The following is a 16,173-nucleotide window of genomic DNA, read 5'->3' as shown; positions in this document are numbered from 1 at the left end:
ACGTTTAGATACACTTTCTCACTTAATAGGTCTCTTTATTTTCATGACTATTTAAATAGCAGATTCTCACCAAAGGTAATAAAACTATGAATGAACACACATGGAATTATATAGTAAACAAAAGTGTGAAATAACTCTAAACATTTTTATATTTTAGATTCTTCAAAATAGCCACCCTTTGCTTTGCGGACTGCTTTGATCTCTTGGTATTCTCTCCATGAGCTTCATGAGGTGGTCACCTGAAATGGTTTTCCAAAGAGTCTTGAAAGAATTTCCCAGAGGTTAATTGAGAGACGGCCAAAGGTTAATATTTCAGTCATCACAGCAAATGGTGGCTACTTTAAGGAATCTAAAATATAAAACATAATTAAAGTTATTTTAGAATGTGTTGTTAGCTACATAATTTCATACGTGTTCATTAATTGTTTCAATGCCTTCAGTGAAAATCTACGCACAATGTAAATAGTCATAAACATAAAGAAAACCATTAAATGAGAAAGGCGTTCTAAAACTTTTCACTGGTAGTGTATGTATATATATATAGAGAGAGATATAGTTAGTTGGCCAATAGAAATGGCCCTTAGGTGTATAGTACTACTACTATTACTACTAATAATAATAATAATAATTAACGGTATTGATGGCTGCGCTTTTTCAAACCTAGTTTTGTGAGCAACAATTGGCAACATTTGGAACCATTTTAAATCGGCTCTAACTTATGTTATTTATTTCATTCTTACTTAGTTTCGATAGTTCAGATAAAAATATATTACATTTCTCCACACATTTTATTTTCTAGTTCGTCTGACGTAAGGCCGTCGTCAGTTGGTGACGCTGCCTCTCTTTGTTGGCTTAGCAGCGGCGACGTTTTGTTGTTATTTTCGCTGCAGCTGAAAAACAGGCTCGGATAATTTTGGTTTTCGTATTGTTCCGCAATCTACATCTGGCGTTTTCGACCTCAAGGTGTGCTCGTCCTAAGCCGGTAAACACCTTAGGAATGGACTCAGACGAGGGCTATAATTATGAATACGACGACGAAGACGAATGTAGCGAGGACAGTGGCGAAGAGGAGCCCGAGGACGACACCCTGGAACTCGGTGATGTGGAGTTGGTTGATCCCGTAGTGGCCGGTGGGGAGCGAGACGAGGGCGGCGAGACTGGTGTAGGTGGTCACGGTCCTGGTGAGGAAGAAGAGGAGGACTACCGTTTCGAGGTTTTGACTGCCGAACAGATTCTCCAGCATATGGTGGAATGTATCAGGGAGGTCAACGAGGTCATCCAGGTAGGTATTTTGGTATACCGTCGTCAGGAAAGACCGGGGTCCAGGATTTTATCAATCGTTAAAAGGCCACGGACGTTAGCTTAACGGCTAGCCTAGTGGGAGTAGTTAACTTACCGGAAGGTGACAGTTTCACAAGATTAATACGTGTTGAATTCGTTTTTTAACGATAGTAAGTTTCTGTTGCTTGTGATTCTTTAAAAGAATATGGATTTGTTCAAATTTAACAAAAGATATACATTTAAATAGAAATTTGGCTACAGGAAGTAGTCTAATCCCCATTGAGAACTTGCCAGCTACGTTCGCTAAGCTAGTGTTAGCTTTCTCGCTACTTAGCTGTCTTCTTCAGCTATGCTAGCCGCATTACACTGGAAAAACACAACGTCTTTGGGTGTAGATTTAGAGAACGTTTTGAGTTTCGGTAAGACAACGGTTGAAGTTCACCAATCAATTTTAATTTATCTTTGCTAAATCTAGTGCAACTTAACTACCGTTAATGTGTTTTGACGTTTGTCCAAATGCTAGTTGGACATTGTGTAATTTAGCAAGTGACAAGCTATATTAGTTACAGAATGATGAACAAGCATTTTATCAAAACTTTGATGTGATAAAATGCTGATAAAGGACCTGTTTTTAATACGATTTTTGATTGAACAACTGATTACATTCGCAGTAGCTCTCCAGAGATCTACGGTTTAGCACAGAGCCAACCGAGGCCTCCATTTCCTCTCTCCCAGGTTCACTTAGGCATAGAATAAAAAAAACGAAATGGTCTTAATAAGTTGGCATTTAATGTTCTGTGATATAGCGTGGCATTTTTGAACCATCATTCCATAATATAGCTGCGATGTATCTTAAAAAGCTATTAAACTCGAGAATACATGAACTCTTGCCATAAAAAACGGTTACTTTGAACTTGTTCCAGTTGGAGAAACAAATGACTAGTTTTTGAAACGATTGTGCATTAATCTTAATCTTTTTTTGTTTGATTGACAGCTCAGTTTCTTAAATACTTGTTCTTAAATACTTAGTTTCAAACACTAACAGAAAAGAGGAGTTGTGAATACTGCTCCAGTTAGTTTGGGTTCAGATGTCTAATACTTGAAAGATACTGAAAGGCTTCCTTTGACATTATTTTGCTTATTTAATACAAAATCAAACCAAGATAAAGCCAATGATTGAACCTGTTGTTGTTTATTGTTGCTTTTGAACATTCAATCCTGGCTAGTTGGTTCTGCAATTCTGTTGTCTGTTTATTTACATCGGAGTTCTGGTAATTCCATCCCTTCTCCATTCACTGTCCTTGTAGTTTTGTTTGTAGTTGTACCTGACCTATCTGGGTAAGAAATTGTATCATCCACAGTGAGATGTGATCTACTGACAATGCCTAAATTCATACACCATAGGAACATTTTGTGCCTGCTTTGAAAATAAAAATATTCTAGACAAATCTTTTATAATCTGCTCATAGTCTGCTTTAAGGAAATGTAGTTATGTTACTCCAATAAAGAATATCTACCAACAGGAGGTTGCTCAGTTATTTTGGTTTAATCAGAGGTCATAATCTCTCATGAGCATCAGCTGTTATCTCCCAGTGTAAATAGGATGTAACACAAAGTTTTTAGAAAAAAATGTACAATTTTATTTGAGATTCCAGTGTTTTTGTGACAACTAATCTACATAATTCATAGAAATATAGTATAGGTATAACATCCCGTGTTTATGAGTTTATTGTTAAGGATGAAATAGCAACACATGTACAAAATGGGGGTGCAAATTGGTGAAGGGGGCCTCAAACCAGAGCCTTAGATTTCTGCCCTGCCTAGTTAAAGCTGACACTGCACAATCAAGTTTTATTTCCACTCAATTTTTCCTCCTCCTTTACTTAATTCAAGGAGCATATAAGAGCATATGCAACTCACCAGTCAAAACATCTTTCAAAATACAAAAAAATCCTTTCATGCAGTCAAACTGAGACTGTTAGAAATGTACACAAAAGAAATCTAGCACATTTTTCCGTTTTGTTTTACCTTTTTTTTTTAAGTACATCTTCAAGCTTGCTTATTCTTGGCGGTTGTTATCATACCTACAATTTTAGGCAAATCAATGCATTGTTTTGGTATGTAAAGACAATTCAGACAGTTTATTAAACCTAAATGTTAATGGAAGTTAGAGAAGTCAAAGTGCTTTCCCTGTTCTCATGCATCTAATCAGGTGCATTCCCATGCCTGAGAGGTTGCATCCCATCATTTTAAAAAGCAGCAGAGAATAAATTGCAAATAAAACAGCTGTTCAGTAAGGAGGCAGTCTTGTAATGTTTTTCTTTAGTCTTTAAACATGTACATATACACAAAGTATGCCAAAACAGTAACTTTTACTGAATGTAAAACCTGGAAGTGGATACAGGAAAGAGCAGCTCAGTTTAAGTGCGCTAGTTTTTCCACAGATGCTATGCTTCGTCAAATACTGTGTTTCTTTCTTCGCAATATATTCATCACTAGTGCTGGGCGATAAGACACTACATATCGTGGGGACGATAGAAAAGTGTCTATTGTTCTACTTCTCTTCTATTCGTTTCTGTCGTTTCTAACATCATTTTATCAATTATTCAAGCAAATATTTCATAAAGTAGGCTACGATGAATGTATTAGTGTTGTCACCTTGCATACATTCAGTTTATATATGTGATAAACAAGAATAAAAAATAGATTTTTTGCAAAGAAGCTGCGTCTTGTGGTTTTGTGACATGACGCTGCTTTACGTTATGTGACTCACACGCCGGTTTGCGGCATGTTTTACGTTATTTAACTCACTGTCCCAATACTCGCACTTCCACCCTTGTGTCCCTGAATTGCGCCTTCCAGTTGATGGGTTCGAGTGCATAGTGTGTCCCAATTCTCCAGAGTGGTCCTTAGCCCCGCCCCCTTTGTTCCCTCAATCCGCCCTTCGGCAAAGCCCGCATCTAAGCAGACTTCGCCGAAGTATATTACCCACAATTCACTGCTCCAGATGACGTTCTGAGCAAAAACCAATCACAACCGTCAACTTAATCAATCATCAAATCAGATTAAGAACTGCGTAAACTTCAGACAACAAGCCGACAAATTTTTTTTTACTGGTTTTCCAGGCTCAACATTGTAAGAAACCACTGGGTTCAGAGTGAGTCTGGGCAGTCAGTAGGCCATAACACTGAAGTTACCTTTCAAACAAACACTGGCGTGGCGAGAGTCTGGTGTATAAGCCTCCTTCGCTTTCTGCACTTTCTTCTCCTCAAAACAATTTTTGTTGCAGTTTTAAATAGTTTTTTTTAGCAGCAAGACTGTGAAAACAGCGCTGGTTCCCGCCCTTTTTGATGTTGCAGTTACGGTGCAGAGGTGCAAGTCGACGACGTTACCCCTACTGTTCCAATTCTCCAATTTTGCACGCTTATGACCTGCGCACTTCAACCCCTACATGCACTTGTACAAAGTACACACTTCATAGAGGGGTGTAGTGTGGGTATTGGGACAGGGCCATGTGAGTGCTGAAACATGGAAGTGCCAGAGGCTGAAGTCTCATACCGGGGTTGCAACAAACAAGAGACAGGTAGCCCAAGAAGAAGCTCTTTTACCAAAAATGGGAGTACGTCTGTGATTTGGGTACATTTTGGGATCAAGAAACTGCTACTGCAGCTCTACCTCTGCCTCATCTGTTGTCATTTGATACACATATATTGCTGCACTAAAATGTATTTTTCTCATTTGTGACAGTTCAGTTAAATGTTACAGAGCCCGCGAGGGGACATGTGGGAATTTTTTTTCTTTTGCGTCCCCACGCATTACTTTTGCGTTCGCTCGCAATAGTCTTTGCGCTATCTCGTAATACTTTCTGGGAGAGTTTCCAAACTAGATAACTGCAAAAATGGAACAAACACTTCACCCGTTTTTGAGATTTATTGACTTTTATTTTGAAATCGGCCTTAAATAAAGGGATCTTCAACCAGACTTAAAGACAGTTATTATCCACAAGCTGTCAAACTACTGAACTCTGGACAATAATACTGCACAAAACCACATCTGTGACACTTTATTTGCTTATTGGTGCTGCATGAGGTGTACTTTTTTTGTACGCCATTAGTGCTTTTGTTTTTATCGTGATTTGAACGGTTCTTCTTATCCTAAGCATTTAGTCGCATTGTTGACTGCATGTTAACCTGCATATGATAAATAAACCTTACCAATGCCATATCAGTGTTTGTTTTGTGAGCAGTTTGTCATTTGTGCTGCTGTTCCAAAATGTACAGCTTTCTTAAGGGGATTAAAAACTTTTGCAAACGAACGCAAAAGTATTGCATGGGGACGCAAAAGAAAACAAATCCCCCATGTCCCCTCGCGGGCTCTGTAAAATGTCACTTTAAAATAAAGTTGGAAAAAAGTAAGCAATGATATTATTTTGTCATATTTTTCAGAGAATAACAGAAAAAGTGGGGGTATATTGTGATATATATCGTTATTGTGATATAAAATAGTCTATATTGTGATATATGGTTTTTTTCCATATCGCCCAGCACTATTGATCACATGACGTTTGTAGTTGATTCATAAAGAAATTAGTCAATCTTCGTTTCGGATCACCTGCTAGTTTCACATGATGCTTCCTTGATCATAAATTCTAGACCGACGTGTCAAAAATGACTGTTTGTTTGGTTTTTATAAGTGTTATTCGAAAGTCTGAGAAATGCAAGAACCGCAGAATGCTGACAATGAACGCAAGTGAACCTCCAACAAAGTTTCTATTGTCCCTACCTGGCATTATAAAGAGAGTAGACTTGGGATAACTCTCCGGATTCACATAAAACACAAGCCCTGGCAAAATCCTTGCTCCCTTCTTAGCACAATGCTGACCTTAGAAAGTAGGGGAAAAACAACCTGCTTCTGTATTGTGTAATTTTGCCTCCAGAAATGGTCACTACTTTTGACAGCAACTGCAGTTTGGCTAGATTTGAAGTGAATTTTGATAAAGAACTGAGCCGTAAAAGCAATGCAAAACAATGCTAGTTTTATTTTGGCAGCAGCAGCTAACTCAGCTTTAAGAACTGTATGTAATGTGGCTCAGTGGAAAGAATGTGTCTTACAATCTGAAAGTTGTGGGTTCAATTCCAGTTTTCTCCCGCCACATGCCAATGTGCCCCTGGTCAAGGCACTTAACCTCAAGGTACCTACTGATTTGTGTATCGCTGCATGAATGTGTGCGCACTAGTGAATGCGGCTGTAGGGTAAAGCACTTTAAGTGGTCGGTATGACTGGAAAAGCGCTATGTAAGTTCAGCCCATTTAATGTTTATATGTTGTTCTGATTTCGAGAGGAATGGCTTGATGTCCACTCTCTGCCCTTTTGGTGTGTGCAGTTTAATGTTCATGACAGGCAACATCACTGGTGGCAGCATGTCAAATGATTACCTAATCAGAATCCAAGCACTAATTTGTTTTTTGTTTTTTTTTACCATGAGACCAGTGTATCTGTTTACTTAAGCCTTATATGTCATCCTGCCAGTTGGATGCATTGGTGGAAACAATTAACACCGTTTATTGCAATGCTGATGAATGTAAAAGTTATATTAGGTTTAAGGAATAATACCTTATGTATGACTAAAGTGATCACCTTTAACTTACAAAGGCTCAAATCCATAATAACATTCCTGAGGATTCTGTTGTAGTTCTACTTCAAGGTTAATGTTGCCTCAGTAGCTCTGGCAATAGAAGTATTGGTTGTATAAACAGTCAAATAGGAACATTTCTACCAAAATGTGTACAAGCTGGTAACAGCTCTGAAGTAGCGAGCCTTTGTAACTTTATAGTTTATTTAAACTAAAACCTTTGCTCAGTTTTTTTTTTGAGTTAATCAATTATTGCACAAGACACAGAATATGATCAAGCATTTTACAGAATATTTTTCTCTGATATTGTAAGATTACATTACTGCAAATGTTTTTACTCTTTAAATCCCTTGTCATACAGGGCTTAAACTTTGCTTTGACAAAATACATTTTTATGATAAACTCTTTGAACAGTAGCAAAACTTAAATGTAAAATGGAATCTTAATAAACAACCATTTTTTTCCCTCTAGAACCCTGCAACAATAACACGCATTCTCCTCAGCCATTTCAACTGGGATAAAGAAAAGCTTATGGAAAGGTAGGAATCTCTGAATTACATTCAGCCTTTGCTGCTGTGGCATTACTTGGTGCCAGCCAAAAAAACATTGCAACAGAGTCAGGCCTTGGAATGTGAATGTTTACATGCTTTTTAATCCTGCTTTTTGTTTGTTTGAATATGTTAGATACTTTGATGGTAATCTCGACAAGCTTTTCTCCGAGTGTCACGTCATCAACCCCAGCAAGAAGCCCCGGATCCGTCCTCCAATCAACACTAGATCATCGGCACAAGACATGCCTTGTCAGATCTGCTATTTAAATTTCCCCAACTCAGTGAGTTACATAGTTCGATCAGCATCGTGCTTGATGAGCTGGCTCCTCAGTTGTAGATGTGGATTATGTTGAATATAGTATTAAAGGAACTACGCCTTAGCCTTACAATCTTTTCTGGAGAATCGAGACACATTTGGGTTTCATATTGTAATAAGATATCGAAGGGAGAAGCAGCATTACTAAGATTTTTAAAGAAAACAATACCATCTAGAAATTTCTTTTAAGAGAAGATTAGAAGCAACTGTTGAATGAACAAAATATAAATCTGTTATTTGATGCCAACAACATTTAAAACAACAAGGTAATGGGCATTTTTATGCTTTGGTATTAAGGCTACTAATTGTTTCAGATTTGAAAGCGTCTGTGGTTATGTTTTAAGTTGTTTAAGCAGTCCATGGTGGTAGATGTCATTCAGAATCTTACATTTCATATAGAAGCCAAAACCGGACAGTAGACAGACCCATTAAAGCACACGCCCTATATCTCTATGAAGGCGCGCTGTTTTGTATTAACAAATGATGAGCAGCTCTGTTCTACGGAAATGACTAAAGACGTCTGAAGAAAATACTATCTCTGATGGTATGGGGGAGTATCGGTGCACACTAGTGATCCACTTCCATACCATCATAGATGTCTCCTTTTCCTGTAATGCCCTGGATAACATCCTTTTTCATCTTTAGCACATAGAACCCAATTCTCTTTTCTTTTTTTGAAGAAGCCTAAAGTATTGACCCATCTAGCCATAGGGCATGTGTCCTTTCATCCTATAAACATGGTGGTGTTTTTGCACAGTTAATTTAGAGCTTCTTCCTAGGTTAATTCTGGATGCACCAATTTCAGAATTACTCACAAACCCATAGGGTTAAAACGGGTAGCATGAGCGTTTCTTATAGAGTAGTTTTTGTGGGTTTAAATATTACACACATACTAATGTGATTTTCAGCCTAGGCTTCTATTGTCTATCTTGTTAGTATAGTATAACGTGCTATTCATGTTTATACTAATGGGTTATAAAATGTATGCAGATAAAATTTGGCATTCACCAATAGTCTTTTTTTGTAATCAATGGCAGTCTTAAATGCATGCACTGGTTATGGTTAATCAAAATATGTTTTCAAAACGGCAAAAAGTTCTCATCACGATGTTCTAGTGGACAGTTATCTGCTGTGTAAACTGAAGGAAAGCCAGTTCCACCTTACGATATTTAGTGTGTGTTTATGTGTGACTAAGGACATTCTTAAGATTCCGTTTCAACTGAGAAGATGGTAGTAAAGCAAGAGTTATTTAGCTGGAGGTCTTTTAAAGAACATCTGCTCCAATGCGGGAACCCCCCCACCAACTGTAAAAAAAAGCATTTTGACTATCTGGAGGTACTGCTGAAGTGGGTATGAATGTATAATCCCAAAAGACGGGTAAAAATGTGCCTTGCTTCAATGTGTATACTTGAATAAGTCTTGATAAAGGTGCCCTTTGTTGACCTTCTTAGATTTCTTGAGTTGATGTTAATCATCCTGACGTTAATGTGTGAGCGGAGGTGATGTCCTCTTGTTAAAACGAGTAAAAGATTTATCTGTGCTGGTAAAGATACGAGAAAGATTCCTGAAACTTTCTGTGGCAACAGTTTGAAAATAGGCATGGTCTTCTCTACCTGCAGTAAGAGCTGACTCAAACAGTGGGAGATAGTTAGCCAATGTGTTATATCCTCCCATACACTGACTTGTAGTAAACCACGTAAGAGTAAAATTGCTGAACACTAAAATGCAACAACTTCAAGACATTTGAAAATCCCTTCCTTTGTTCTTCATTTTGGTTAGCAGGTTAAGAAAATTAATCGGCAAAATTTGGATTGTGTTTTGCAAAAGAAAAAAGCTTTTCTGGAAATAGAAATTGTATTGAGCGTTGTAGTATTAGTCATAAATACTCTTTATTATGGAGTACAATTTTGTCTTTTATTTTAAGATGTCGGCAAATCTCAGTTTCCACTTTGATCTAGTTCAGTTATTTGTGAAAACTGAGTTTTTTTGGCATACCTTCACATTTTTCTTAAGAACAGCTTGATTTTAAAAGGTACTGCTTGCTTGGTGACTAAGGCTGCACATTTTAACTGTTGGATGCCTTTGTCCCAGTACTTTACAGGCCTGGAGTGTGGACACAAGTTCTGCATGCAGTGCTGGGGAGATTATTTGACTACCAAAATCATAGAGGAAGGAATGGGACAGGTACCTTCTAAGATCCATTTGTTAAGATATCAAACTTTTCTTTGTCAGCAACAGTTTTTTGTTTTTTTTTTCCAGTTTTTTAACTGAATAATTACTTCTTTTTTTTTCATTTAGATCTGACATACTGATTCTGATTTTGACCAGTTTTGTTATTTCATAGAAAAAAGAAAATGTACTGCAGCTTCTTTGACTGAGGTAGTAGTTTTGAATCCAACAGAAAACAAAGGACTTATTTAATGCAGCCAATTATACATGTTTCAAATTTTTTATTAATGTTAAAATGTTTAGCAAAGACGTGTTTTTGTTAAATGTTTATAGACCGAAAGTGGAGGGAGTTCTAAGCTTTTCTGCATTTGAAAAAATACAAATAACTTTTTTTTTAATGTTGACCCACCTATAAGCACTCAGTCAATCAATTGCAGATCGGCCGATTCCGAGCTGTGGCTGATCTTATTGCTGCATCATTATTTATTTTTAGTAAAAGCTTGTCATCAATTTCACACTGACTTTGGAAAGTGTCTTGGATTGGGGATCCACACCTACTTCTGTGTCAGGAAGGAGAATTGAGGGGGAAAAAAAACTAAATAAGGAAAACTACTACATCTACTAGCTACAAACAGTGTAGTTAGCCAAGTTGTTACCCTCAATGTCACTCTTAAAGTCGTAGTTTTTATCAGCCAACTAATGGTTTTCTTTCTATGCTGTCTTCTCAGACCATTTCTTGTCCTGCTCATAGTTGTGACATTTTGGTTGATGACAACACAGTCATGTGAGTATGTTTGTGCATATTTGTGTTTTATGTTGTATATTTTTGCTCAGCTTTGATTGTCATATCTGGCGGAAGATGTGGCTGATAAAGTCCTTCACTGAAAACATTCAGATTTAACTTTGTGATGCTTGATGCAACTTGGGATTTATTCCAATTTTAAAACCAGCAAAGTAGTTTTTACTGTTAAAACCTTAAATTGTGTGCAAAATGATTTTATACGTATTGTATGTTATGTTGTACATTGTAAATCATTGTATTCACTGTATAAATGATACATTTAAGTTTTGGTAAGCAACTAAAATAATATCTGCTTACAAGTCTGTGCATATTTAACATGATTTCTTTTTTTTTCTTTTTTTTTGTCTCTTCTAATGAGGGCTAATGGTTGATTTGAATGTTTCCACAGGCGCCTCATAACAGATTCAAAAGTAAAGTTGAAGTACCAGCATTTAATCACGAATAGTTTTGTTGAGGTAAGATTTCTTGTTTGATCAGAAATGCAAAAATGCTTGAGCTTTCCCGTGCAACTTCCAGGTTAATGACCTGAGTACATTTGAAAAGAAGAAACATGAAATAAATAGTTCTTGAATTTAAAATACATCTATTGGTATTCTACACAAACAATCAGATCTACATGAATGTCAGTTTAGTACACATTGAGAACAGCTATGCCGCTCACAGCGAAAGGAAGATGTAGGTTTACAGGTAATAACAAGTAGAGCCCACGCAGATATTTTCTTTTTTTAGTTTGTAGGCTTCAAAACATCTGTATCCATCTGTTTTTTTTCTCTGAGATAAACTAGTAGAAGTTTCCCTTATACTAGATAACCACCTAACTGTTTGTGTAAAACTCTACATAACTGTACTCAGAGTTGTCCTCCGTAGAGAGCTTTGAGGAAAGTTTAAAGTTACAGTTTAATTGGCAATCTATAAAAACAAAACAATCTCTTTCTTTTTCATTACTCCTTAAAGTGCAATCGACTGTTAAAGTGGTGCCCTGCACCGGACTGCCATCACGTTGTCAAAGTCCAGTATCCAGATGCCAAGCCAGTGAGATGCAAGTGTGGTCGTCAGTTCTGGTAAGAAGAGTAAACTGTCACAGAATACAAGCCGATGACCTGTTGTTGGCATTTAGGTTGATGTATGTCCTGTTACTGCAGTTTCAACTGTGGAGAGAACTGGCATGATCCTGTGAAGTGTAAGGTACGCTGAAAGGAAATACAAAAATGCACACACAGAGGTTGTCCTTTTGCCTTTATGTAAGATTCAGGCAGTTACTGGGAGCAATATTATTCCTTACCTTTTTATACGCTTGGCTTTTAGTGGCTGAGAAAATGGATTAAGAAATGTGACGATGACAGCGAAACTTCCAACTGGATTGCAGCAAATACCAAGGTATGGAGTTAAATAGACGCACTCAGAATTACATTTGATGTTTCTATTAAAAACATCTGTTCTTCAGTTTAACTACCAAACACAATGCTGGCCTTGCCTTTACAGGAGTGTCCAAAATGTCATGTGACCATTGAGAAGGATGGCGGCTGCAACCACATGGTTTGTCGTAACCAGAACTGCAAAGCTGAGTTCTGTTGGGTCTGCCTGGGCCCATGGGAACCTCATGGCTCTGCCTGGTAAGAACTAAGGGCATCACTTTGCATGTTACCTGATATGCAATAAATGGTGCTTTTAAAGAGATAATACCAATTTGACTCCTGGTAAATACATTTAAATGTTTCCATTCACCTCCCAGTTGTGAAACCACAGCTTTACATATTTGATCAAATCAGTTGTTGTAGCGGCGTATCATTCATTAGATAAATTACCTGGTTCTCAAAAGGCAATACGCTGTGTAGTGTGCAGAATCAAAAATACACTGGCCTCTCACACACCAGAGTTCATTTAGGACCTTGTTCATAAAAGTGTCCAGAGGTATGCCTTAAACACCGCTGATGCTTTGAACCTTTCAGGTACAACTGCAACCGCTATAATGAAGATGACGCCAAGGCAGCCAGAGACGCTCAAGAGGTAATTATGGTCTACATTTGCTCTCAAACGTTGTGACACCCATTTTACTTAGAAAGGTTTACTACATAAATGCATCATTTATATGCATGTTTTGGTCCAGAGCCATTCTTTGATTGGCTCTGGCATTTAGAAATGCAGAGGCAGCAGTCTCCTAAGCGTTGTTTTAATTCCAGAGAATTTCATGATTAACAATTCCTACATTAAAACACTATAAGGATTCCATAGTTTGTAACAAAAAAGTATTTTAACAAGTAAATGTACTGCGAGGTTATATAATTAATGCTATTGATTTTTGTGCATAAACAAATATCCAACAGTATAAAACATGCAAACTAGTTTTGTGGAACACCTGTAGAAATTTCAGGGTTCATGTTGCTGGTACAGTACCTACAGTTTTCAACATCTCCAGTTTACAGAGTTTCTATGCAGTCTGGAAAAGTGTTTCCCAGTTCTGCCAAAAATAAAATAGTGTATGGAAAAACATTTGCCCATTTTTTTTTTTTCCCTCTTCTGTGGTTTAAAAGTAGCATCTGTCTGTCCGTCAATCCACCTAGCTTGTTTGTTTCTTGCTTTTTTCCTTCTTGATTCCTTCATCTTTCTTGATTAATTTATTCCTTCTTTTCTTGATTCCTTCTCTCTTTATTGCTTGTTTCTGGTTTTTGTAGGTCCCGTATTTACAGCACAAAAGTTTATATTTATATGATAAAATTTGACCTAAAAGCACAGAGAGCTCTGGAGAAAAGTATATATACTTCTATAAATAAGCAGCAATGGTTTTTTGAAAACTCTGCAGTTGGTTAGATCCAGATTTTCCAGTAATCAGTATTTGGATGTGTTCCTGAGTATAAGCCAGTTCCCCGTACTGTGTGTGTGTAGCGCTCCAGGGCAGCCCTGCAGAGGTACCTGTTCTACTGCAACCGCTACATGAACCACATGCAGAGTCTGCGCTTCGAGCACAAGCTCTATGCTCAGGTTAAGCAGAAGATGGAGGAGATGCAGCAGCACAACATGTCTTGGATTGAGGTGCAGTTCCTGAAGAAGGCTGTAGATGTGCTCTGCCAGTGCCGCTCTACACTCATGTTCACTTACGTCTTTGCCTTCTACCTCAAGAAGAACAACCAGTCCATTATTTTTGAGGTAAGGTGGCTCAAAGCGTTCTTTAATGCTAACCCTGTGAACCACCAAAATGGCAACGCAAAGTCACACAAACGCAAAATATACAAGATTTCAGTCTTTCTTGGAATGAACTAGATGCATTTTTTTAAACAGTGTTAACTGAGGATGTTACTTCTGTTCCCCAGAACAACCAGGCAGATCTGGAAAATGCCACTGAGGTCCTCTCTGGCTACTTAGAGCGAGATATATCCCAGGATTCCTTGCAGGACATCAAGCAGAAAGTACAAGACAAGTACAGGTAAGTGAAATACTGTTCTGGTCAAACGTTTACATACACTTATGGACATGAATGTCATGTTAACCCAGGAGACATTTAACCTAATATTTGGTTAAATGTCCCTTGGCAGTTTACATCTTGACCACATGCTTTGTGTAGCCACCAACAAGCTTCTGGTATCATTGAAGAGTTTACCATTCTGCTTTGCAGAATTGGTATTGGGTGTTTAAAGCAGTCGGTTTACTGATGCCATTTAGAAACCTTCATGCAAGCTTCCAAAAGCAGTTTTATTGGGGGTTTGGGATCATTGTTCTCTTCCAACAACTGGTTTGTTTAAGAATCAATTATCTAATGCAATCTGTCCACCCAGTTTGAAGGAAAGTACTTAGGAGGTTCATGAATAATCCAGGAACCAGCCAGGCTCAAGGATCATAAACTGGAAGCTGCTAGAATACCAGTGGAACGGCTTGGAGGGACGAGCTTAACATCCACATGGACGGAGAGCCCAAGACCGAAAACAAAAATCAACACCTTCAGGCTGCACTGAAATTTGCAACTTTCAACGTGGTCAAATACAAGCTAGAGAAAAGATGAGACAAAGATCGAGCTATTTAGCCATAATAACAGGAAGTGTGTTTGGGGGAATCAAGGTGAGGAGTTCCTTCCAAAAAGTTAGAATGGTGGAGGACTACCTCCAAATTCTTCATCCTCACTTTAAATCATGAGCTACATGGAAGACACTTGAACAATGATCCCAGACACGATTCTAAGGAATAAAATGGCTGAATGTCAAGTTTCTGTAATGACTTTTACCTGAAGCCAAAGGAAAATGTATTCAACAACAACAGTTTAAATGGGCGAAATCCTCAAATTACTGACATTTATGCCAATGAGTGGATGTAAACCTTTGACCAGAACTGTAATTTATTTGCCACTTGCTGTAAATGTGCTTTTGTTGGACTGTAGAAAATGTTCCTGTGTGTGTAGATACTGTGAGAGCAGGCGAAGAGTGCTGCTACAGCACGTACATGAAGGCTATGAGAAGGACCTGTGGGAGTACATCGAGGATTGAGGACACGTCCCAGTGCAACAGACTATTGAGTATCTTGACAAACTAGAGCGCTGATGCAATTAAACAGGGCAGCACGGGCCTTCTGCCGCCTCTTCTTGGCAACCAACCACTTTTGCATCTTTGTTTTTTTCCTGGATTACTTTAACAAAAAAAATCTTGAAAAGAATTATATTTAAAGAAAGTGTAGAGTAATACAAAGAATGTGTACTACAGTATTGTTAGTAACAGGGTGGAGTCTTCAGAAAGCAGAAAAATCCATCATAAACAAATAAATCCTTTTGGGCCTGTATTGTAACCCTCTAAACTATATTTTCTCTTCTGCTTTTTTTTTGTTTTGTTTTTTTTGTTTCTTTTGTGAATCTTTACCGTTTTGAATTTTGTTTTAGTTTTCTTTCCATGAGTGTGAAAAATGTTTTCAACACAGCTTTAATTGTCCTGGCCATGTCTGCAATATTTGGTGAAATCCTTGTTTGGATGGCTGAATATTGATGGGCTGATTGCAAAGGGGGCAAAGACATTTCTGGTGGGGGGGGGGAGGGAGGGAGGGGGGGGGGGGTGAAGAAAAAAAACACAAAAAGAACAAAAAACAGCAAGTCTGTATTTTTTCAAATTGTAAATAGTCCATATGCATGGAAGTTAAAGAGCAAGAGTGGCACGTGTTTGCATAATTTTGAAATATTTATTCTTTACTGAGACATACTTTTGCCATTTAGGTTGAGTCTGTTTACTTCTCCCATAAACAGTGGGAGTTTGGAACCATTGGCAATAAGGGATCCATCCTGTTGTCATTAGTCTGCTCAGAAGTTCCTCATCAATTTAGTTTGAAAGGGAACTCCCAAGAAATGTTCTTGTGTGATCACATAAATGACTCTGTGAACGTACGCGGTCAAGAAAAAAAAAAAAGAAACGGTATCGGAAAAGATTTTACAGCTCAAAGGTAGGAACACACC

At 37.8% G+C, this 16,173-nt stretch overlaps 1 protein-coding gene across 1 annotated transcript; it reads left to right on the top strand.

The window, feature by feature from the left end:
- Positions 1–828: 828 nt before the first annotated feature.
- On the top strand, positions 829–15,530 carry arih1 (ariadne ubiquitin-conjugating enzyme E2 binding protein homolog 1 (Drosophila)). Its single transcript, XM_047354891.1, has 14 exons — positions 829–1,282; positions 7,385–7,452; positions 7,598–7,745; positions 9,872–9,964; positions 10,678–10,733; positions 11,140–11,206; positions 11,706–11,812; positions 11,894–11,936; positions 12,057–12,128; positions 12,234–12,364; positions 12,701–12,758; positions 13,635–13,895; positions 14,060–14,172; positions 15,139–15,530. Exons 1-14 carry the CDS (start codon positions 998–1,000, stop codon positions 15,221–15,223), a joined length of 1,587 nt encoding a protein of 528 aa, XP_047210847.1. The 5' UTR covers positions 829–997; the 3' UTR covers positions 15,224–15,530.
- The last annotated feature ends 643 nt before the right edge of the window (positions 15,531–16,173 follow it).

The sequence above is a fragment of the Girardinichthys multiradiatus genome, chromosome 2, assembly GCF_021462225.1.
Source record: "Girardinichthys multiradiatus isolate DD_20200921_A chromosome 2, DD_fGirMul_XY1, whole genome shotgun sequence".
Taxonomy (NCBI): Eukaryota; Metazoa; Chordata; class Actinopteri; order Cyprinodontiformes; family Goodeidae; genus Girardinichthys; species Girardinichthys multiradiatus.
The sequence above is the reverse complement of the archived record's forward strand: the minus strand, read 5'-3'. Positions and strand labels throughout refer to the sequence as shown.

Bases quoted from the DNA above. Each gene is read 5' to 3' on its own strand.
- arih1 (XM_047354891.1), top strand. From the start codon at position 998: ATGGACTCAGACGAGGGCTATAATTATGAATACGACGACGAAGACGAA. The intron at 11,937-12,056 runs GTACGCTGAAAG...CTTGGCTTTTAG, and splicing joins ATGATCCTGTGAAGTGTAAG to TGGCTGAGAAAATGGATTAA. The intron at 12,129-12,233 runs GTATGGAGTTAA...TTGCCTTTACAG, and splicing joins GGATTGCAGCAAATACCAAG to GAGTGTCCAAAATGTCATGT.